The sequence below is a fragment of the Leuciscus leuciscus genome, assembly GCF_965113295.1.
Source record: "Leuciscus leuciscus genome assembly, chromosome: 14".
In the NCBI taxonomy this organism is placed as follows: domain Eukaryota; kingdom Metazoa; phylum Chordata; class Actinopteri; order Cypriniformes; family Leuciscidae; genus Leuciscus; species Leuciscus leuciscus.
In genome coordinates, this window is record NC_138738.1 from 16,302,386 (window position 1) to 16,319,696 (window position 17,311).

The 17,311-nt window shown below is 35.9% G+C and overlaps 1 protein-coding gene across 1 annotated transcript in view; it reads left to right on the forward strand.

Moving 5' to 3' along the window:
• The window catches only part of ror1 (receptor tyrosine kinase-like orphan receptor 1), a 110,649-nt gene that overhangs the window by 79,776 nt on the left and 13,562 nt on the right, over positions 1 to 17,311 (forward strand). Inside the window, exons 2-4 of the mRNA XM_082136026.1 lie at positions 1,535 to 1,606; positions 7,615 to 7,902; positions 9,089 to 9,125. Coding sequence (XP_081992152.1) covers positions 1,535 to 1,606; positions 7,615 to 7,902; positions 9,089 to 9,125 — 397 coding nt within the window. The remainder of the gene's footprint in view (positions 1 to 1,534; positions 1,607 to 7,614; positions 7,903 to 9,088; positions 9,126 to 17,311) is intronic.

Consider the following 17,311-nt stretch of genomic DNA (forward strand, 5'->3'; position numbering starts at 1 on the left):
TGAAGTATATTATTTCCATAATATGTTCTAAATGTTTTTAGCAAAGTATGCTAGAGTACTTCTTTGTCTCAGGAGTAGTCATGCAAGTACAACCCATATCAATTTAAATAGAGACAAGCTGAAAACAACAGTTTGCTAAACCATTGAGAAAATTTACAATTTGAATCTGCGAGTCATACTAATATGTTCTAAACAGAGTAAGGACTAGATCAGGTGCTGCCTTTACAAATAAGCTGATTCCCATTTTTAATCGAAAGGTATTTTCCTGCAGCCACCATGCATTGGGATTAATTTTTTTTATCATTTATTTAGTCTGTCTACTTTTTATACCGTCTCTGATTAAGCACACGCACGGAAGGGAGAAAAATGAACTAATGGCGTACATTCCTGGAGCACCTTGCACCTCTGTTCGGACTCCTGTCCTGCCCCAGTCCATTGTTTATTGTGTTCTGTTGTAAAATGTCTGACTCAAAGGGGGCCATTGTAAGACGAGCATCACTAACTCTGAACCTGTCAACACTTGCCCATATTGTGCAGCTACACTATAATAAAATGTTCTTTGTACAGTAACAAGTCTGTAATCTTCATATATTAGAGGCAGGTTTACCTGCACGCTCCTGAACACACACAGAGCGCTAATAGCAACATGGCCGTCTCTTTAATTTTACATTCTTGTATATATGTTTTATCATTGCTCTCACAAAAGTGAACACTGAACTGATACTGAACCGGATTTATAAAAAATGGCTAGCAATGTCTAGAATTGTTTCAAATGTTTTGTCAGTTAACCTAAAAACTGTACTTCATGTCTTAAATTCTAAATTAAATAATGGGTAATGTTCATTTTGACAGAATAAACCCACAGAGTGAACAGGAAAACTATACGCAGAGGGGTCTTGACTTGTATCATCCTGAAGGGATTGTTTTGCAATGATGACTGGCTCACTGTACATTATCCCACTTATTACATACTTGCTAAATAAATAAATTGGCAAGAAAAATTGATTAAGTGAGAAGAAAAAGAGCTGTCTGTGTAGGAAAATTTGCAGGCAGTGTCAAATAGTTTAACAGCCATGATACAATATCTGACCACACAATGCCGCAATTGATCATGAGCCATGCAATAACTGGTTATAATGCAATAACTGGTTGAACCATGAGCCATGCAATAACTGGTTATAATCCAATCAATGTAATTTAATATGACTGAATCAGTCTGACCGAGTTATATAGATGAAGGTTATTTATTTATTTAATCCTAGTGTGTATATGTTTCCAGTTATTAGTTTTATCAGTATATTACATATGTACTTTATAGTAGATGTATATGAGCCAGACACTGGACCTTTTCCATTGACCATGGTATTACAATAGTATTTATTTTAAATATGTTGAAGTATCAGTTTAAATACCATGGTACATGAATACGGTACCTTGTATGAAGTACCATGTATCTGTTACCTTTACTGTACCATGATACCACAGTCTGAAATGTGCCTCTCCTTGACTTTCTCTCTTTGCTTTGTATCTACAGGGGCAGAGATTCCCTCAGACCCAAACGTGGTGGCCGCCTCCACTTGGAACATGTCCAGCGGAGCTGAAAGAGGTGAGTTTTAGCCCAGCTCTGATAGGCCACTCAGGGACACCATTAGGTCTACAGTAATGTGACAGATCGGCAGCGATTGCTGGATGTTTTGTCTAGAGATGAATGTTAGTTTTGATTGCCAAAGCAGACAGCATTACTAGCAGGAACATGTGAGCTCTAGGATGACAGCATTTTGAAAGAAGCTAGTTATGTTTCTTAAGTTATCCTAATTCCTCAGTCTGGTACAGTGCGCACTAATTCGGGGGTTTCCATGCTCATGGTAAACCTAGATCTGTTGTGTCTGTGCTATCGTTATTGATGCAAGTTGGAACAAAAGTCAGGAGAATTCAAAGCAAGAACTTATTTTCCATAAGATCACTAAATTTCAGTGCCATCATACAACACTCTCTCTCTCTCTCCTTCTTTTTTCACTCTCTAGCAAATACAAATACCTGCAAACACATAATGTCAGCACTCCATTCCTTCCATTTCAAGACCCTTTTATATCGTTCTTTTATTTGTGATTTCGTTTAAGTGTTTTTCCTGTCTTGAACCAAACCAGTAGTAATTAAACTAATAAGAGAATTGGAGTCATTATGTCCGCTATGTGATTTCTCCAAATGGTCCTAATTGCTTTGGGATTAATATTTAAATCTCAGTCGGATTTGTTGCCTGGCATCAGCTGTCAACACAAGAACTTTCTTTTGACCAGCAGCTGACTTATGCTTTAGGTCAGAAAACAGAAAGGTTTTAAAGAAACAAAAGATCTTATAGTAATTCATGTCTGCTAGATATATGATATAACTTTTTTTGTAAATGGGTATTTCTAGAAAGCTAACTCTTCTAAAACACACTTTTCTCACTTGTACTAGTTTATTTAATTTGTAAATGCATATATATAAGCCATTATCATTTTCACCACATCTCATGTCATCATTTACACTTTTTGCATCTTTATTTTAATTTTTTTTGCACAATTTGACACATTACTGCTTAATTGAAAACGGTGAACTTTAAAATATTGATTGATTCCAGTTATTTTTTACATTGATCTTTCTCAGTTTTCTTCAAATATCATTATGTGTCATATATTTTATCTCAAACATGCTGTTGACATGACTGTTTTTCTGTTGGTTCTTGGTTGTATCCTTCAGGAACTATCCGAGGAGCTGTTTGTTTTTTCACGCAATTAGTATTTAAATGATTTTTTATTATTTCCCTCTTAGCCCTATAAAGCCTATTATATCATATTTCATACATGGATTTCTAAATGATCAACATGATCAAAACTGTTATACACAATCTTCTACTTGTCTTCTGTCATAATTGATAGTTTTTACTTTTTTAGCAAGTGTTTAGCATGTCTTTTTGCTGTGAAATCTTTAACAATTTTTATGAAGTAAATGTAAGAAGAACGTTTGGTTACAGTTTATATTGATGGTTCCCTTTAGACATTCTGTTGACTTTAAGTAACATTGCACATGTCAACTAACTAACATTTAGTATTAGTTGAGTGTTAGTAGACTATTAGGGTTAGGGGTAGGGTTAATAGAGTAAAGTGACATGTACTTGCAAAGTTACTTAAGCAGACAGCATACTAATACTCTACTGATACTCTAATGTGAGTTAGTTGACATGTAGGCGCTTTACTTAAATTCAACAGAATGTCTGAAGGGGACCATTATAATAAGGTGTTACCTAACTTTTATATTGGTATTTAGTATTTCAATGCATGAAAACTATTTTTTTTCTAAATCTTTTCAGATTTTGTCTAAAGGTTCAATAAACTGTTCCATTTATAAAAAAATAAAATAAAAAAGACTATTTCATATGTCGGACATCCATTTCCCACACACTCCCCTCCAATAACTATCAGCACAGTAAAAGAAAGGAGCCTACTGTCCACACACACCCTTGCTGCCAACAAAAGATGCCATTGCCTTGATTCCGCTAACTTTAAATGGTCAAATTACTTCTTCAAATCATCTGCTGAAGTTTGATAAATAAACAACTGAATTACATGTGCGTGTGGGTCTGTTTGCGGTTGGTTCCTTCTGGCTGAAGTTCATAACCCGTCACCGCATGCTTACATCATTAGAAGGAAGTGGAAGTGTCCAAAAGATTAGGCTTGTCAGTCAGATGCATTATGGGTCGGAACTGATCCCCCTGTGGTTGTATTCTTCATACGAATCCATTTTTGGATAACCATATTTGTATATTGTTATAAGAGAGCTGATGTTTGGATGGAGGAAATTAAGATGAAGGGATAAAGAAGAGATCCACCAGGGGAAGGAAGGTAGCTTTCCATTCAGCCACCCTCAGACCAGACATGCCTCGAACGAGAGCAAGAGGGCGGTAAAAAGAGAGTAGGGAAAGGAGAAGGGAGGAGGTGTGAATGGACAAGAGGAAGGATAAAAAAGAAGAGAAAAGGGAGTGGAGTAATGGTTGAATGTTGTGTATATTAGTCACTTGTCACCCAGACCTCAGGTATCTCACTGTGGTTCATATATTGAGATTGTGACCATAAGAAATGACTAAGGCCACAAACGGTGCATGATTAATATATTTTGTGGTGGGAATTTGCAGCGACTTGTCTTTGCAACACTGTCTAATGTCATTCGAGCTTTTTGATCCCAAGGACCCCCAAATATGATGATGTGGTACTAAATAGCTATATATTTTCTATCCCATTTTATACTGTGTAGAAAAAATCATAATAATAAGTGCAATATTATAAAGACAGAATGTTATTTGCAAAATTAACATAATTGGCTTTTTAATTAGTGGTGTTGTAAACATTATTGCAAAACATTTACTCTTATATTATTATTGTTATAAAAACCAATAGATGTTTTGCTGTAAAAAAAAAAAAAAACTAGGGTTGTCAATATAATAAAATAAGTTAATAAATAATAATATTCAGTAACATCTAATCTCATGATCATGAAATGGTTTTTAGAAAGCAATATATATATATATATATATATATATAATTTTTCACCTGTTTTTTTTTTTTTTATCTTGAAATATATGGAATCAAGTATGTATTTTAAATAAAGTACAGTGTCAATACTGTATTTTAGGTTGGGTCAAGTATGGGGTCAACAATATCAAGATCTCCTTCACCTAAGTCCAGTTCCTGAAAAAGCCAGCATTTCCCAGGTCTATTCCTCATATTCCTGTTAATGTTGTGGTCAACAAAATCCTGCTCAAATCTGCCACCAGATTCCTGGTAACCCTAGATGCAGTTTGCTGAAGACTGCTGTCTGGTATAGTTCAAACAGTGCTGGAGTTTCTGAAAGGTGAATGGTAGTCAGTGGAATTCAACCCCCACCTCAGCAGGACTAATATTGTGGATGTACCTGCACAGCTGTGGGCCCTGCGGCTGCTTACCCTGCCTGTAACCCTGGGGGACCACACTCACGGCTCCTACTCAATATACTTTTATTAATTTTCTCGTCAAAGTCACATTCCTTGCATTGCACCATAGTCTGGCCTCCTGTGAGAAGATGCTTCTGAATTTGAAGAGAGAGAAGGGAAACTTGTGTTAAAAACCGCTTTAAATTCAGACTTGAAGGAAACTTTTCTGTCATCATTTACTTCAAGTTGAACACAAAAGAAGATATTTTGAAGAATGTCGGTAACCCATCAACTGTTTGGGTTACCCATATTCTTCAAAATATCTTCTTTTGTGTTCAGCCAGCAGAAGAAAACTTTCATAAAGGTTTAGAACAACTTGAGGGTGAGTAAATGATGACAGAATACATTTTTTTTGGGTGAACTATACATTTTTTGGAACCCCTCTTTTGCACTTTAGATAGTTAGTTAGTTTGTTAGTTAGTTAGCAGTAATTAGGTTCGCTACACAATGCCCTAGTGTATTAGACTCTTTTTAATCATGAGTAAGTATTGACAGATTGTTGGACTGTATGTATCATATGCTCACAGTAAATCCGCGCTGAGTGAGAGGAAAAGTTTACTTTCACTCTTTGCTTCTTGGCTGCACGAGTAGGGCTTGTCAGGATGCCATCAAGAGCCTGTCAGAGCTTGTCTGCCAAACCGATCATATGACTCCACAGGAAGTCCCAGGGAACTCTACAGAGGTTAAATTATTATTTGCATGGAACACGCCAATATGATCTCATTAGTATTCATTGGCATTTGTATGTCAAATATAAAAAAAAATATTTACATTTTTTTTTATGTTTGGACAGATACTGGAATGTACAATATAAATGTATTATCAGCATCTAAAACTTTATTATTAAACATTATAATGCTAAATTAGGAATGTGAAATGTTTATGGAGTAAATAGGACACCATTAGGTCACTTGATGGAGTTTTTCGGTTCCTTGCCACTGTTGCCTTTGGTTTGCTCAGTTGGGGATATTTTGGGGATATTGAATTTAACTTTATCAATCAATAAATTCCACTAGAGACAAACCTTGTTGTATTATTTTAATTTAATACTGTGAAGCTGCTTTGATACAATCTGTATTGTGAAAAGCGCTATACAAATATACTTGACTTGACTTGACTTGACTTAAAGCCACAATATGTAACTTTTTTGCTTTAAAAATAGCAAATATCACTATATCTATGTTATAATTTTTTTTTTTGTTGTGTACTTACATTATCCCGACTGTTTCCAACAACTTTCAAACCAGGAGAAATTTGTAATTTAATTCGAGAAACGTCCCGTTTCTTTATTTCCGTTTTGTCGCCGTCAATGGCGTCATATCCGCGTTGTCCCTGGTTTCCTGCTTACTGCTAGTCTCATACAGACAAACTAACACATACATTTCAACACATTCAAATGCAGTTTAGTGTGATAGTGTAATGTTAGACCAAGTGAAACAACGCTGCGTTACCTCACAAGTTTAATTTGTCTAATAAACTGACCTGTGACTGTGAGTCGTAATTCTGCACTCGCGTGTAACGTTAGTTCAGTAGAATGAAATGTCCATATTCCTTATATGATAGCTGATAGCTGTCTCTTAGAAATCCCGAACTGCTTCATATCACAGTCATGATAAAAGCATCGATGTATTCAGTCATCCATAAACATTATTAGATCCATAGATTAGATTGGTCGGCTTGATGTTGACGACAAGATCCATAATTCTTAGCAAATGTTGCGTCATCAAACTACGCCTTTGTTATTGTAAATAGGTTAGCGACCCCTAGTGGCGAAAAATTCCATACTGTACGTTTAAATGTGATTGAAATTGAAATCTCATATATTTTAAATAAAATAAAAAAAATTCTTGAAATTTGTTCATGCATAAAAACATTTGTTTATACTGTACATTTCAGCATCTATCCAAATACGTTAAACCACATGTTACTAATACTAATAAGATCACACTGTTTTCACAAGCACATACACATACTATTGTATATCTACTATAACCCCAATTCTGGTTTGATTCTTTACCACAAAGTGTTTCAACACACCGTCTGTGTAACTTTCCCATAGATTTGAAGTGTTACTACAGAAGTTCCCCTCTATGGCCTTACTCAGACCAGAATGGGTCAGATTTGCTGAGCTCACTACAAGTGCTTTTATTTCCCTCCCACCACCCGTGAAATATTAGGGGTTGTCATGTTTTTGCTGGCCCCTTATCAAAGTTAGCTGTAGGCCTGGCAAGACAGATTTTCTTGAGACAGAAGTTTCCAGAAGCTTCAAGAGGTTCTTCTGTCCCCTCTGGCGCTATCCATCCCAATGAGACAAACTAATGATTTACCACCTAGTGGCAACCACTAAATATCATAAAGAATTCCTAACCGGCAACTTAGAGGTTTGTTGCACATTGTATGTGCGTATATAGTTACAAATGACCACAAACACTAAGAAAAGCCTCTTGGAAAAACTTGATTTACTACACATCAAATAATGAATGTTTAAAGGATTAGTTCTGTCAGTCTTGCACCCGTATTACTTTTTTCCAACATTATTCCCTTCGGGTAATTTGAGTAAGTTAGCTATATTTTACATTTTCAATATCTTTTCTGTCTTGTCCTTTTAGATCACTTCCTAAGGCTGGATGCTCCGATGAATAACATCACTACCTCCCTCGGACAGACAGCTGAGTTACATTGCCACGTTTCAGGGAATCCACCACCCACAGTCCGCTGGCTCAAAAACGATGCTCCTGTGGTCCAGGAACCGCGGCGTGTCTCTTACAGGCCCACTCCGTACGGCTCGCGCTTAAGAATCCGAAACCTGGACACCACGGACACCGGCTACTTTCAGTGTGTGGCTACCAACACCTATGGCACAGTATCTACCACAGGAATCCTGTTTGTCAAGTTTGGTGAGTATTTTGGGAATTTAACGATATTGTGATGGTTTCATAATCGGGTGAAAAACTTCACGTTTGTTTATTTAAACTCATCCCTCGGAGGGACATATTTGATAGCACAGGAGACATTAGGGGGTTCTCAGTTATGTTTTTTTTTTAAGTTTCAACTTTTACAATTTAAATGTAAACAAATGCCACAAATACCCAATTTGTATTAACCCTGTTCCTGGCATTTCATATAAAATGCAAATTGTTGCCATTTACTCACTCTCATGTCATTCCAAACCTGTGTGACTCTGTCATCTGTGAAACATAAAAGAACAACCCGATCTCACAGGAAAACGTAACTATTTTATGAGTTGGCAAATTCATACGAAAACAAGATTTTTTTAAATAAAGGTCCACCTCTAACACAAACCCTGAACATAAGGGTTACGCCCCGTCACTGGGGCGTAAGCAGATCGAATGAAAATAGATATATAACACAAATTTATATAAATTAGCTGACAATTCGCCAAAACATAAAACAGTTACGAATTTCCATGAGAATGTGTTGAAAAGAATACATTTTATAGAATTTCTCAGTCCCTGCACCCAAGGATGCCTATTTAGTAGGCGAAAAACTGTAGTATGCAGTAGAAAAGCAGTATGCGAAAAGTAATCGGATGACCATTCAAACGATATAGAACATAAATTTTTAACGGTTGCAAAATGTATTCCTCATTAAATGAAGTACCTACTCAGACACAATGATTTCATTAACTTTCGTTAATATAGTCAAAAATAGTTGATATTACTGTCTTTCTCAAGATGAAAATCAAATAAACCGTATAATTCAGCAAAAGAGAATGTCATTGCTGTCTAGAAGAAGCAATTGAGATCTTCAGGTAGTCCACACATATAATTTTGGACCTGTTGCAAAGTAGTGGTCCCTTTATTTGGAATGAAGACCCTTGTAAATGTCCTGAAGCCCTATGCAATAAATGTGTTTTAATGCATCTTCATACGTATAGCAATTTACCATCCTCAGACCTTTAAAGTAAAAATCTTGAGAAACTCTGTAGGTCTGATGAGATCACTGTAGTTATTCTTTAGTCCATGATGCCAACGAGCCATATTGGCCACATGTGTTATGCTTCTTTGTGGGCGATTTGTTCCTAGCATGTTGTTAAAAATCCCCACTCTCTCTTTCTTCCAGATCCTGCTCCCACCCCTCTGCCTGGAAGGCCTTCACCGTAAGTCCATTTTCCTTTCCTCTGTGCAGTACCCCATCTAAATTCCTCCATTATCAGTCATTAAATATACAAGAACAAAAGGGGGAAAAAAACTTTGGATATGCAAATGTTTTAATTGCTCCTTCAAGAGCTGTCTGGGTAAAGCATTTCCATTTTAAGAGTGGATGATATAGACCTGCACAGAAAGGAGTGCATACTACATACTGCGATTTAACGTTTTCAATCTATATATACAGTATATATATATATATATATATATATATATATATAATCTATTATTAAATTCTGTAATCAATTCATCATATTTTAATTGCAATTTATTTTGCCACTGTTTTCTCAAATGTGTTTTTATTGGAATTGAGATTGATAAAGTGCAATGAAAGCTACACTGCAATTCTAATAGTTCATTGCAGATGTGTATCAATAACTACTCTGAGGTATGGTAATTAAAGAGTGCTCTGTAAATTTCTGATTTATAGTTTTACAGTAAGAGAGAGAGAGGTCCGGAGACTTCAGCAGGTCAATTGTAGGTTAGCAAAGACAAATGAAGATATTGTCCATGTTGCCTTACACGTGTCTTGTTTAAGGTTGTAGGAACTGTAGGGTTTGTATGTCTAACTTCATTAAAATCAGCCAGCACCTGTTTGTGCTAAAATGTACAACCAGGCTCACCACATGTTTCTGTTTCAGCCCACTCAGATTTCAGACAGTACATTAATACACTGCCTTTGTGTTTCTCTTTTAATCATACCATTTTTCCATGCTGCAGGCTTCAACACCTACTGTAGCCATTTAGCATTGGAGCATAGATATTTATTTTATAGATTCATGATAGCAAATGTGTTTTTTTTAGATCCCTGTAATACTTTCAATTTAGTGAGTTGTTTTTGGCCTCACTAGGATCTTCTCATTTTATGTTATAAGTAAACAGTCGCGTGGTTTTTATTTACAATACTGATGCGAATCTCAGAGTGCGTCATTGCGCATTGAGGTGCACTGTGGATAGTCTCTGTCCAAATCAAAGTATGAACCCCTGACCGTTTGACGTGGCTGGCCGCGCTCCAAATCACATTAATATTGATTAAAGTCCACAAACCCGCCTGTGTGCCTCTAAGCCTCGTACAGGCGGCGGCACGGCTAGTTTTGGGTTTGCTGCCGTCATTGTGCTGCCTGCATTGAGGTGCACAGAGATCCCTTTGAGCCATATGTTGGCCTGTTGGTAATCATTAGTGTCATCATCAAAGAAAGTCTTCCTGTCAACTTCCATCAAGAGGAAAAGGGTCAGTACGCTGTCTGTCGTCTTTGCTCTCTTTCTCCTTTATGCGCCTCCTTTTTTTCCCGAAGGATTATCAAAGTGTCAGCCTTGTCTTGGTGAGAGTACCTGGTAAAGAGGGTGTGGGGTAAAAGTGTCCCTGGTGACATGTTTTGGCTGGGACTCTAATGAAACTCTTCCTTTAATGAACTCCAGAGCAGAGGTGCGTTTGGAGGTCTGGTGTCAATGCATAGACTGAAAGCTGAACTAGCCACAGCTGGTCTTGAGCTGGCCTTGTAGTGGGGAAGAGAGGAAATATGAGAGAAAGTGGGGAGGGGTATTGATGTCTTAAGGGCAAAAGGTCAATGAATAGACAGGGGGACAGGGATTCACATTCAATTCACATTTATTTGTATAGCGCTTTTCACAATATTGTTTCAAAGCAGCTTTACAGAAAATGCATGTTTCTACATTACAATTTAAAGAAATCTGTTATCAGATGTGACTGTTCAAGTAATGTCCATATGTCAGAAATGTACAGTTCTATGATAATTCAAATCATGTAGTTAACTAACATCATGTATTCATTTAGGCAGAAACAATAAGCTCATTGTGACAAATTCTGCTCAATGAGTCCATTCTTACAAACAAGCAAGTTATTCATTTTAATATTTTGAAAACTAGTGGTTTAGTGGTGAGAAAACCAGTTGTAATTCTTTATTTGAAAAATCAGTTCAAAATGTCTCATTTTCATTGTGTGAAATTATTCTAATGTCATACCAAACTTCTAGCACTTTCTTCTATGAAACATTTAACTTCTATGATATTTTAAATAATAATTTTAAATAAAAAAGTGCTTTAATGTCCATCCAATGAAAATCAAAGGTGTCTTGTGTTGTTTTGGGCCACACTGACTGTCATTGTAATTGCAGCTTGATATCTAATCATTTTGACTTAATTTTTTATAATTGTGACTTCATAAATTACATTGTGACTTTTTCCTTATATTTGCGACATAATATCTCATAAATGTGACTTCATATCTCAGAAATGCGTAATTGTTAATACCTTACAGTTGTGACTTTATTTCTCATAATTGTGGCTTCATGCATCACAAATTTTACTTTATTTCCTGTAATTGCAACTTTTTCGTAAATGTGACTATATCTTACAATTGTGTCTTTTTTATGCAACTTCATAACTCACAATTGTGACTTCATTTCTCATAATTGTGACTTCATATCTCTGAAACGTGACTTTATTTCTTCTATATGCAACTTAATAGAATTAGATTAGAATTAGAATTTCTTTATTGTCATTGTACACAAGATACAACGAAATTGCAGAGCTTCTGCATAAGGTGCACGGTACATAAAAAATAATAAAAAAAATATACATAATACGAAGTGATGTACAATTAAAATATTTAAGCTAAGACTTAATAAAGAAAAAGAACATAGAAAGAGTTGCTTGTGTATATATATATATATAAGAGTAATAATAATAATAATAAGCCACAGTTTGTCAAAATGATTAATGCCCTAATATGAGGTAGACTTCTGGCTCTGAATGAGAATATAAAAAACATTGCACAAAAAGTGAAGATATTTCACAGAAACACAAGACTGTACTAGACTGAAGGTATAAAGAAATGTAGATTGCACAGAAATATGATACATAAATACACATATTGTACTGAGTAAGATGTCAGTATTGACATTACATATTGTACTGAGTAATAATATCTTACAATTGGTACTTAGTTGTTGGACCACATTGACTTTCATTGAATGGACAAAAACAGTTGAAAATATTTTATAAAATTATTTTAAAAAAAATTCAAAATATCATATTTTATGTTTCAAAGAGGAAAGAAAGTCATACAGGTCTTGAACCACATAAGGGTGAGTAAATGATGACAGATTTTCATCTTTGGCTGAACTAACCCTTTAAGAGTTTGACCATAATGGAGCCCCATGAGCCCTTTATGGCAGAGGAGGTTGTTAGGTGGTTGTTTGTTTGATGAGGGCGGATTTGGCTTTGATTCAGTTATGTGAGGTTAACTCAGCTTTATCTTTCGCAAACGGAAGGGCTTGAATAAGGTAAGCTGGTCTTGAAACAGCAGGTAGGGGCAGCGTCTACATACAGTCCTCTGTTGTGTCTTGCACGTCTCAGATGCTCACCACAGCTGCTGTGATTACTCACACTGAAGACCTTATTCATAGACTTTTTAATAAATGCAATATGTTTTCTTCCCCCTTTTCACTGCCCCACACTTTTAACATTGCTTTTTTTTATGGGGACCACCTGGAAAGGAGGTAATCGAACACCATGGATGAGGAATGGGCCTGAACCTTGAAAGGAGAAACAATGGCCACTGTTGTTCTGGCCCAAATGTCAGCCATCCTGTAGAAGCGAGGTCACAGCATCACACTGATACTGGAGTGATGTTGTGAAACACAGTAGGAAGAATTGAATAGGCTAGAACAAACTTTTAAGGGAGTTAAATAACTCATCAACTAACATTTCCTGTGCTTCCTTGAAACATTTTTAAGCAATTTGATCGATCATTGGTTGCTCTTTTGCTTTTTCACACATAAGTTTAAAATATTCTAAAAGTCTTTTTTTTATATATAAAATCTTTAACCCACCCCCTGTTTGTACCATTTCTGATTCTTGTTTTTAGTTAAATGTCTATCTGCCATCACTAGCCTCTCTGAGAATGAGCTGCTTTCAGTTAAAGTAGTGCACATTAATCGAGCTGGAAGAGCTGCTAAGGTTATCCTTATCAAAATATCATTACTGTACTGTAAACATGAGTTCTGTACTGTGTTTTTACCATAAGGAGACAGCTTAATGTACACAATGCAGTTGTGCTGCTGGTTTCCCATGAAATGTCAACGGAATTCTTTAATAGTAGGCATTTGAACCATACGTTTCTTCAAGGTTGTTTATAACATCCCCTATTTACCTGTTTGAAAAGATTAATATTACCATCAATGCCTTGTCAAGTCTGTTTAACTTTCTCCTGGCTGTCCAAAGTTTTTCTCGAATAAAAGGAAATGTAAAACAAGAGATGCTCGGCTTTTTTACCATTTCTGTTTTAACATTGGATCAAACTGATCTTAAAAAAGTCCAGACCATTGTTCGCTCAAGGCTGGGCTGTTGGAGATATCCCAGAAGCTTCAGCATTGTCTGAAGGAGCACATCCTAATGGGGGCCCCATCCTTCTTTTGAGTAACGACTACCATAATACTTCTCAAAGCTATTCAAGTGCTTCAGTTTTAGAAAGCTCTCCATTTCAGCAAGGATTTAACAAAGGGCTCTCATAAATTTGAGAGTCTTTGATTAATGTTAAAGTTCTGCTGTTCAATTTTGATGTGATATATTTGATTCTTTTGAAGATGTATTTGGTCTTTCAGAAACATGTCACTGTGGTGTGTTGTTATGGACATTCATTTAATTGTAAAGTTATGAAAGTAACAAGCAGCTATTTGTATAGCGTTCTGAGCTGGCACATTGAGTTACAGATCTTGTAAAAGCTGCTCAGATTTACTGCAAGTTCATAGTTCTTGATGTGTGTTTTTTTTTTCTTTTTCCTTACAGACATTTTTAATCTAATGGGACACATTACCCTTAGAACTGGAATATCTATGGAAGCCAGTTTTCCACCTCAGAGTAAAAAAAAAAAAAATTGTGACTATTTTTCATAATTGCAGCTTTATTCCTTGTAATAGCAACTTTATATCATATGATTGTGGTTTTGTACTATCTAACCATTGTGACATATATCTCACAATGTGATTTTATACCTATTTTAACTTCTAACTTTTAATTACCCGTTTCATTTTGTATTCTGATGCTATGGCTTCCATGTATATTAATTACAATCCGGTAAATATTACTTGGAGGACATTATCAGAACTTTTAATTTAGTTAGTGTTAATGCTTCTATTCACAGCATTTTTACTCAACTTTTACATATTCCATTTACCAAATATGCACTTGTTATTGTAGCTCGAAAACTGATTATAACAACTTCAGAAAACTAGCTCACCATGTGAGCACAGGCTTGGTCAAGATCTAAATCTCTTGCTTGTTATGGAGCTCTTTTAACTAAGTGTTGATTGACTGAAGATTGGAGCTTTAATATGAGTCTCTTGGTATATGACCTTTAACCTGGTATACTCTATGGCGGAGGTGCAGTCTGAAACTTGAGCCTGACCTTTCGTCAGAACTTCTTTCCCAGTCTGAGGGCAAGCAGTGTGGGTCAGCATACCTCCCCAGCACCCCATATGACGGCATATTAACCTCTACCACTCAATTACATCAGCAGACCACACCGTCCTGCCAGTGGACAGCCTGTTTATCTTTATTTTAATGGTCCGTTAATATATGCCAGCTGATATTAGGTCATCACAGACAAAAATATTTGCATTTCAGTTAACCACAGCAAGGATGTGTGAGGGTTGGTTCTAAACAATTTTATAGACTATAAAACACGTTTTACTATGAAAGTGTCGATGGAATAATGTGGAATAAAACTACCACGGTAATAATTTTTGGGCTGTGGAATACATTTATAATATATACGTGTGTGTGTGTGCGTGTGTTTATTATGAAATGGAATTTGTTCTAATATTCATATTGTCTCTAACTGTACCCATATTGTTTGAATATGAGCTTATTTATGATGTCAAGCTGTGCATTGTTTACTCACCCATTAAAAAAGTGAATCCTTGTTTATTTTTATGTAGACGTAACAGTGCATGCATAGGAAATACTGGAAATATGCAATCTTAAACGGATAGTTCAGCCAAATAAAAATTCTATCATTATTTACTCACCCTCAAGTTTTTCCAAACCTGAAAGAATTTCTTTCTTCTGTTGAACACAAAAGAATATGTTTTGAAGAATACGGGTAACCAAACAGTTGAGGGGCCCCATAGTATGGAAAAAAAGACTATGGAAGTCACTGGGGTCCATCAACTGTTTGGTTACCGATTTTCTTCAAAATATCTTCTTTGTTCAGCAGAAGGAGGAAACTCATACAGGTTTTGAACAACTTGAGGGTGAATAAATGATGACAGAATTTTCATTTTTGGGTAAACTATCCCTTTAATGCAACTGAATGGCTACTCTAAATTATCAAGCCGTTTTACATTTGTTTGAGACTTGACCTGATGGGTATTTTGACATGTTTATTGGTGGGCTTTTGTGTGGGTGACCCAAGTTACTGATGCCATTTCATAACCCTATAAATATCACTGATATGTAATACACCCTCACCTTTATTGTATATAAAAAATTACCTTATTTTATACTTTTCTATTGTTTATATTATGTTTTCAGAGTATCCCCAGTCTCCCTCTCGCAGTCTTCTACCTTTCCTTTTTCTATCGACTCTCTGCCCTGCACCCTCTCTTCAAGATTTTCCATGAACAAAGTCTGGCAGCCAAAGCCTTCTGATTTTTTTTCCACTTGAGCTACAGCGGGCGCACATTTAGATACACAACCGTAAATATGAATGAAAGCTCAGAAATGCTTTCTTTCTCTCTTCTTTTCACTGAGGGAATAAGTTATGTCTTATTCCCATTACTTTTTAGAGGGACATGGGGCCAGTAAATTTGCTTTTATTGGGAGAGCATGAACTTTATTCCCAGGGCCCCTCTCAAATGGATAACCCCTTACCTGCAGCGCAAGTTCCTTTCTTTTTTAATGTATTTTACAGCTTTGGATATGCTAAAGTTATGAAATAATGTCTTAGTGAAGATAGTTTAATGATATACATAACATATAATGATTTGTTCTGTTGATATGGACAGAGATAAATAGGTCATGCATAAGGAAAACAGAGACAGTTGTGTATAGTGAGATTTTTATTGATATTCCCCGGCTTACATGGAGTCCCTGTGTTTTCCTACACCTGGAAGTTTGCCGTGAGTAATGCATAATTACTCAAGGTTCCCCACTCTCTATAAAAACACACCGGCTGTGTTAAACATGCATGTTCTTGTCATTTAAACAACCGTGTTTTCATTATGATCTATAGGCTTTGTCTTTGTAAATCACAAGGTGTGACAAATCGCAAGCACATATCAAAACATGGTGGAAGAGCTTTCTTGGATGAAGGTGGTTCTTTACTCTGATTAGTGATTATATGAGTCATGTTGTCAGTTTAGTGGTGCTCTGCCAGTTCTTTGAGCCAACACTGATTACAGCATGAACTTCAGGCGCTTTTTTGGCAGACAAATGTAGATTCACGCGGAGAGCAATAACATATGAAGTAAATAACAGTGGTGTCAGGATTCAGTTTTATAAATTTCACACAAGCATTCACACCCAAATGTATTAAAACACACACACACAGTGAGTGTGAAATCAGAGTGCCACTTTAGTATTCAGCACAAAAACCTCTTGTTCACTAAGCACAGAAGTTTAACCAGGAGCTAATCACAGAAATAGTACCTTAACTATTTATATAAAGTCTTTTCAAATGTTTTATTTACTTAATTTACTACTTCTTTTCATTATTGTGCTATTATCACCCATGTAAATCAGGTGGTAAACAGAATGTAATTTAACCCTTAAATGCATGACTGTTCCACCAATTATTATTATCTAACAAGGATGGATATCTACCTGGCGCAATAATATAAAACTCTACTGATATTATAGTAACAATTACCGAAGATTAAAATAAAGCATATTCTGTTACCTTTTGTTGAGCTTGGAAGTGTTCAGTTTGAGCTAATGTGTTAAACCATCATCACTGTCCTTGTTAGAGCTCATTTCCAAGTACATTCAGCATCTGTCTCATATTCACCATCTCAAACATATTCTTTTTACATATCATTTACAACATTTTCAAAATCAATATTTTGATTGCTGACCGCTACTTCACCAGATCCACTATCAGTGACTGACACTAATA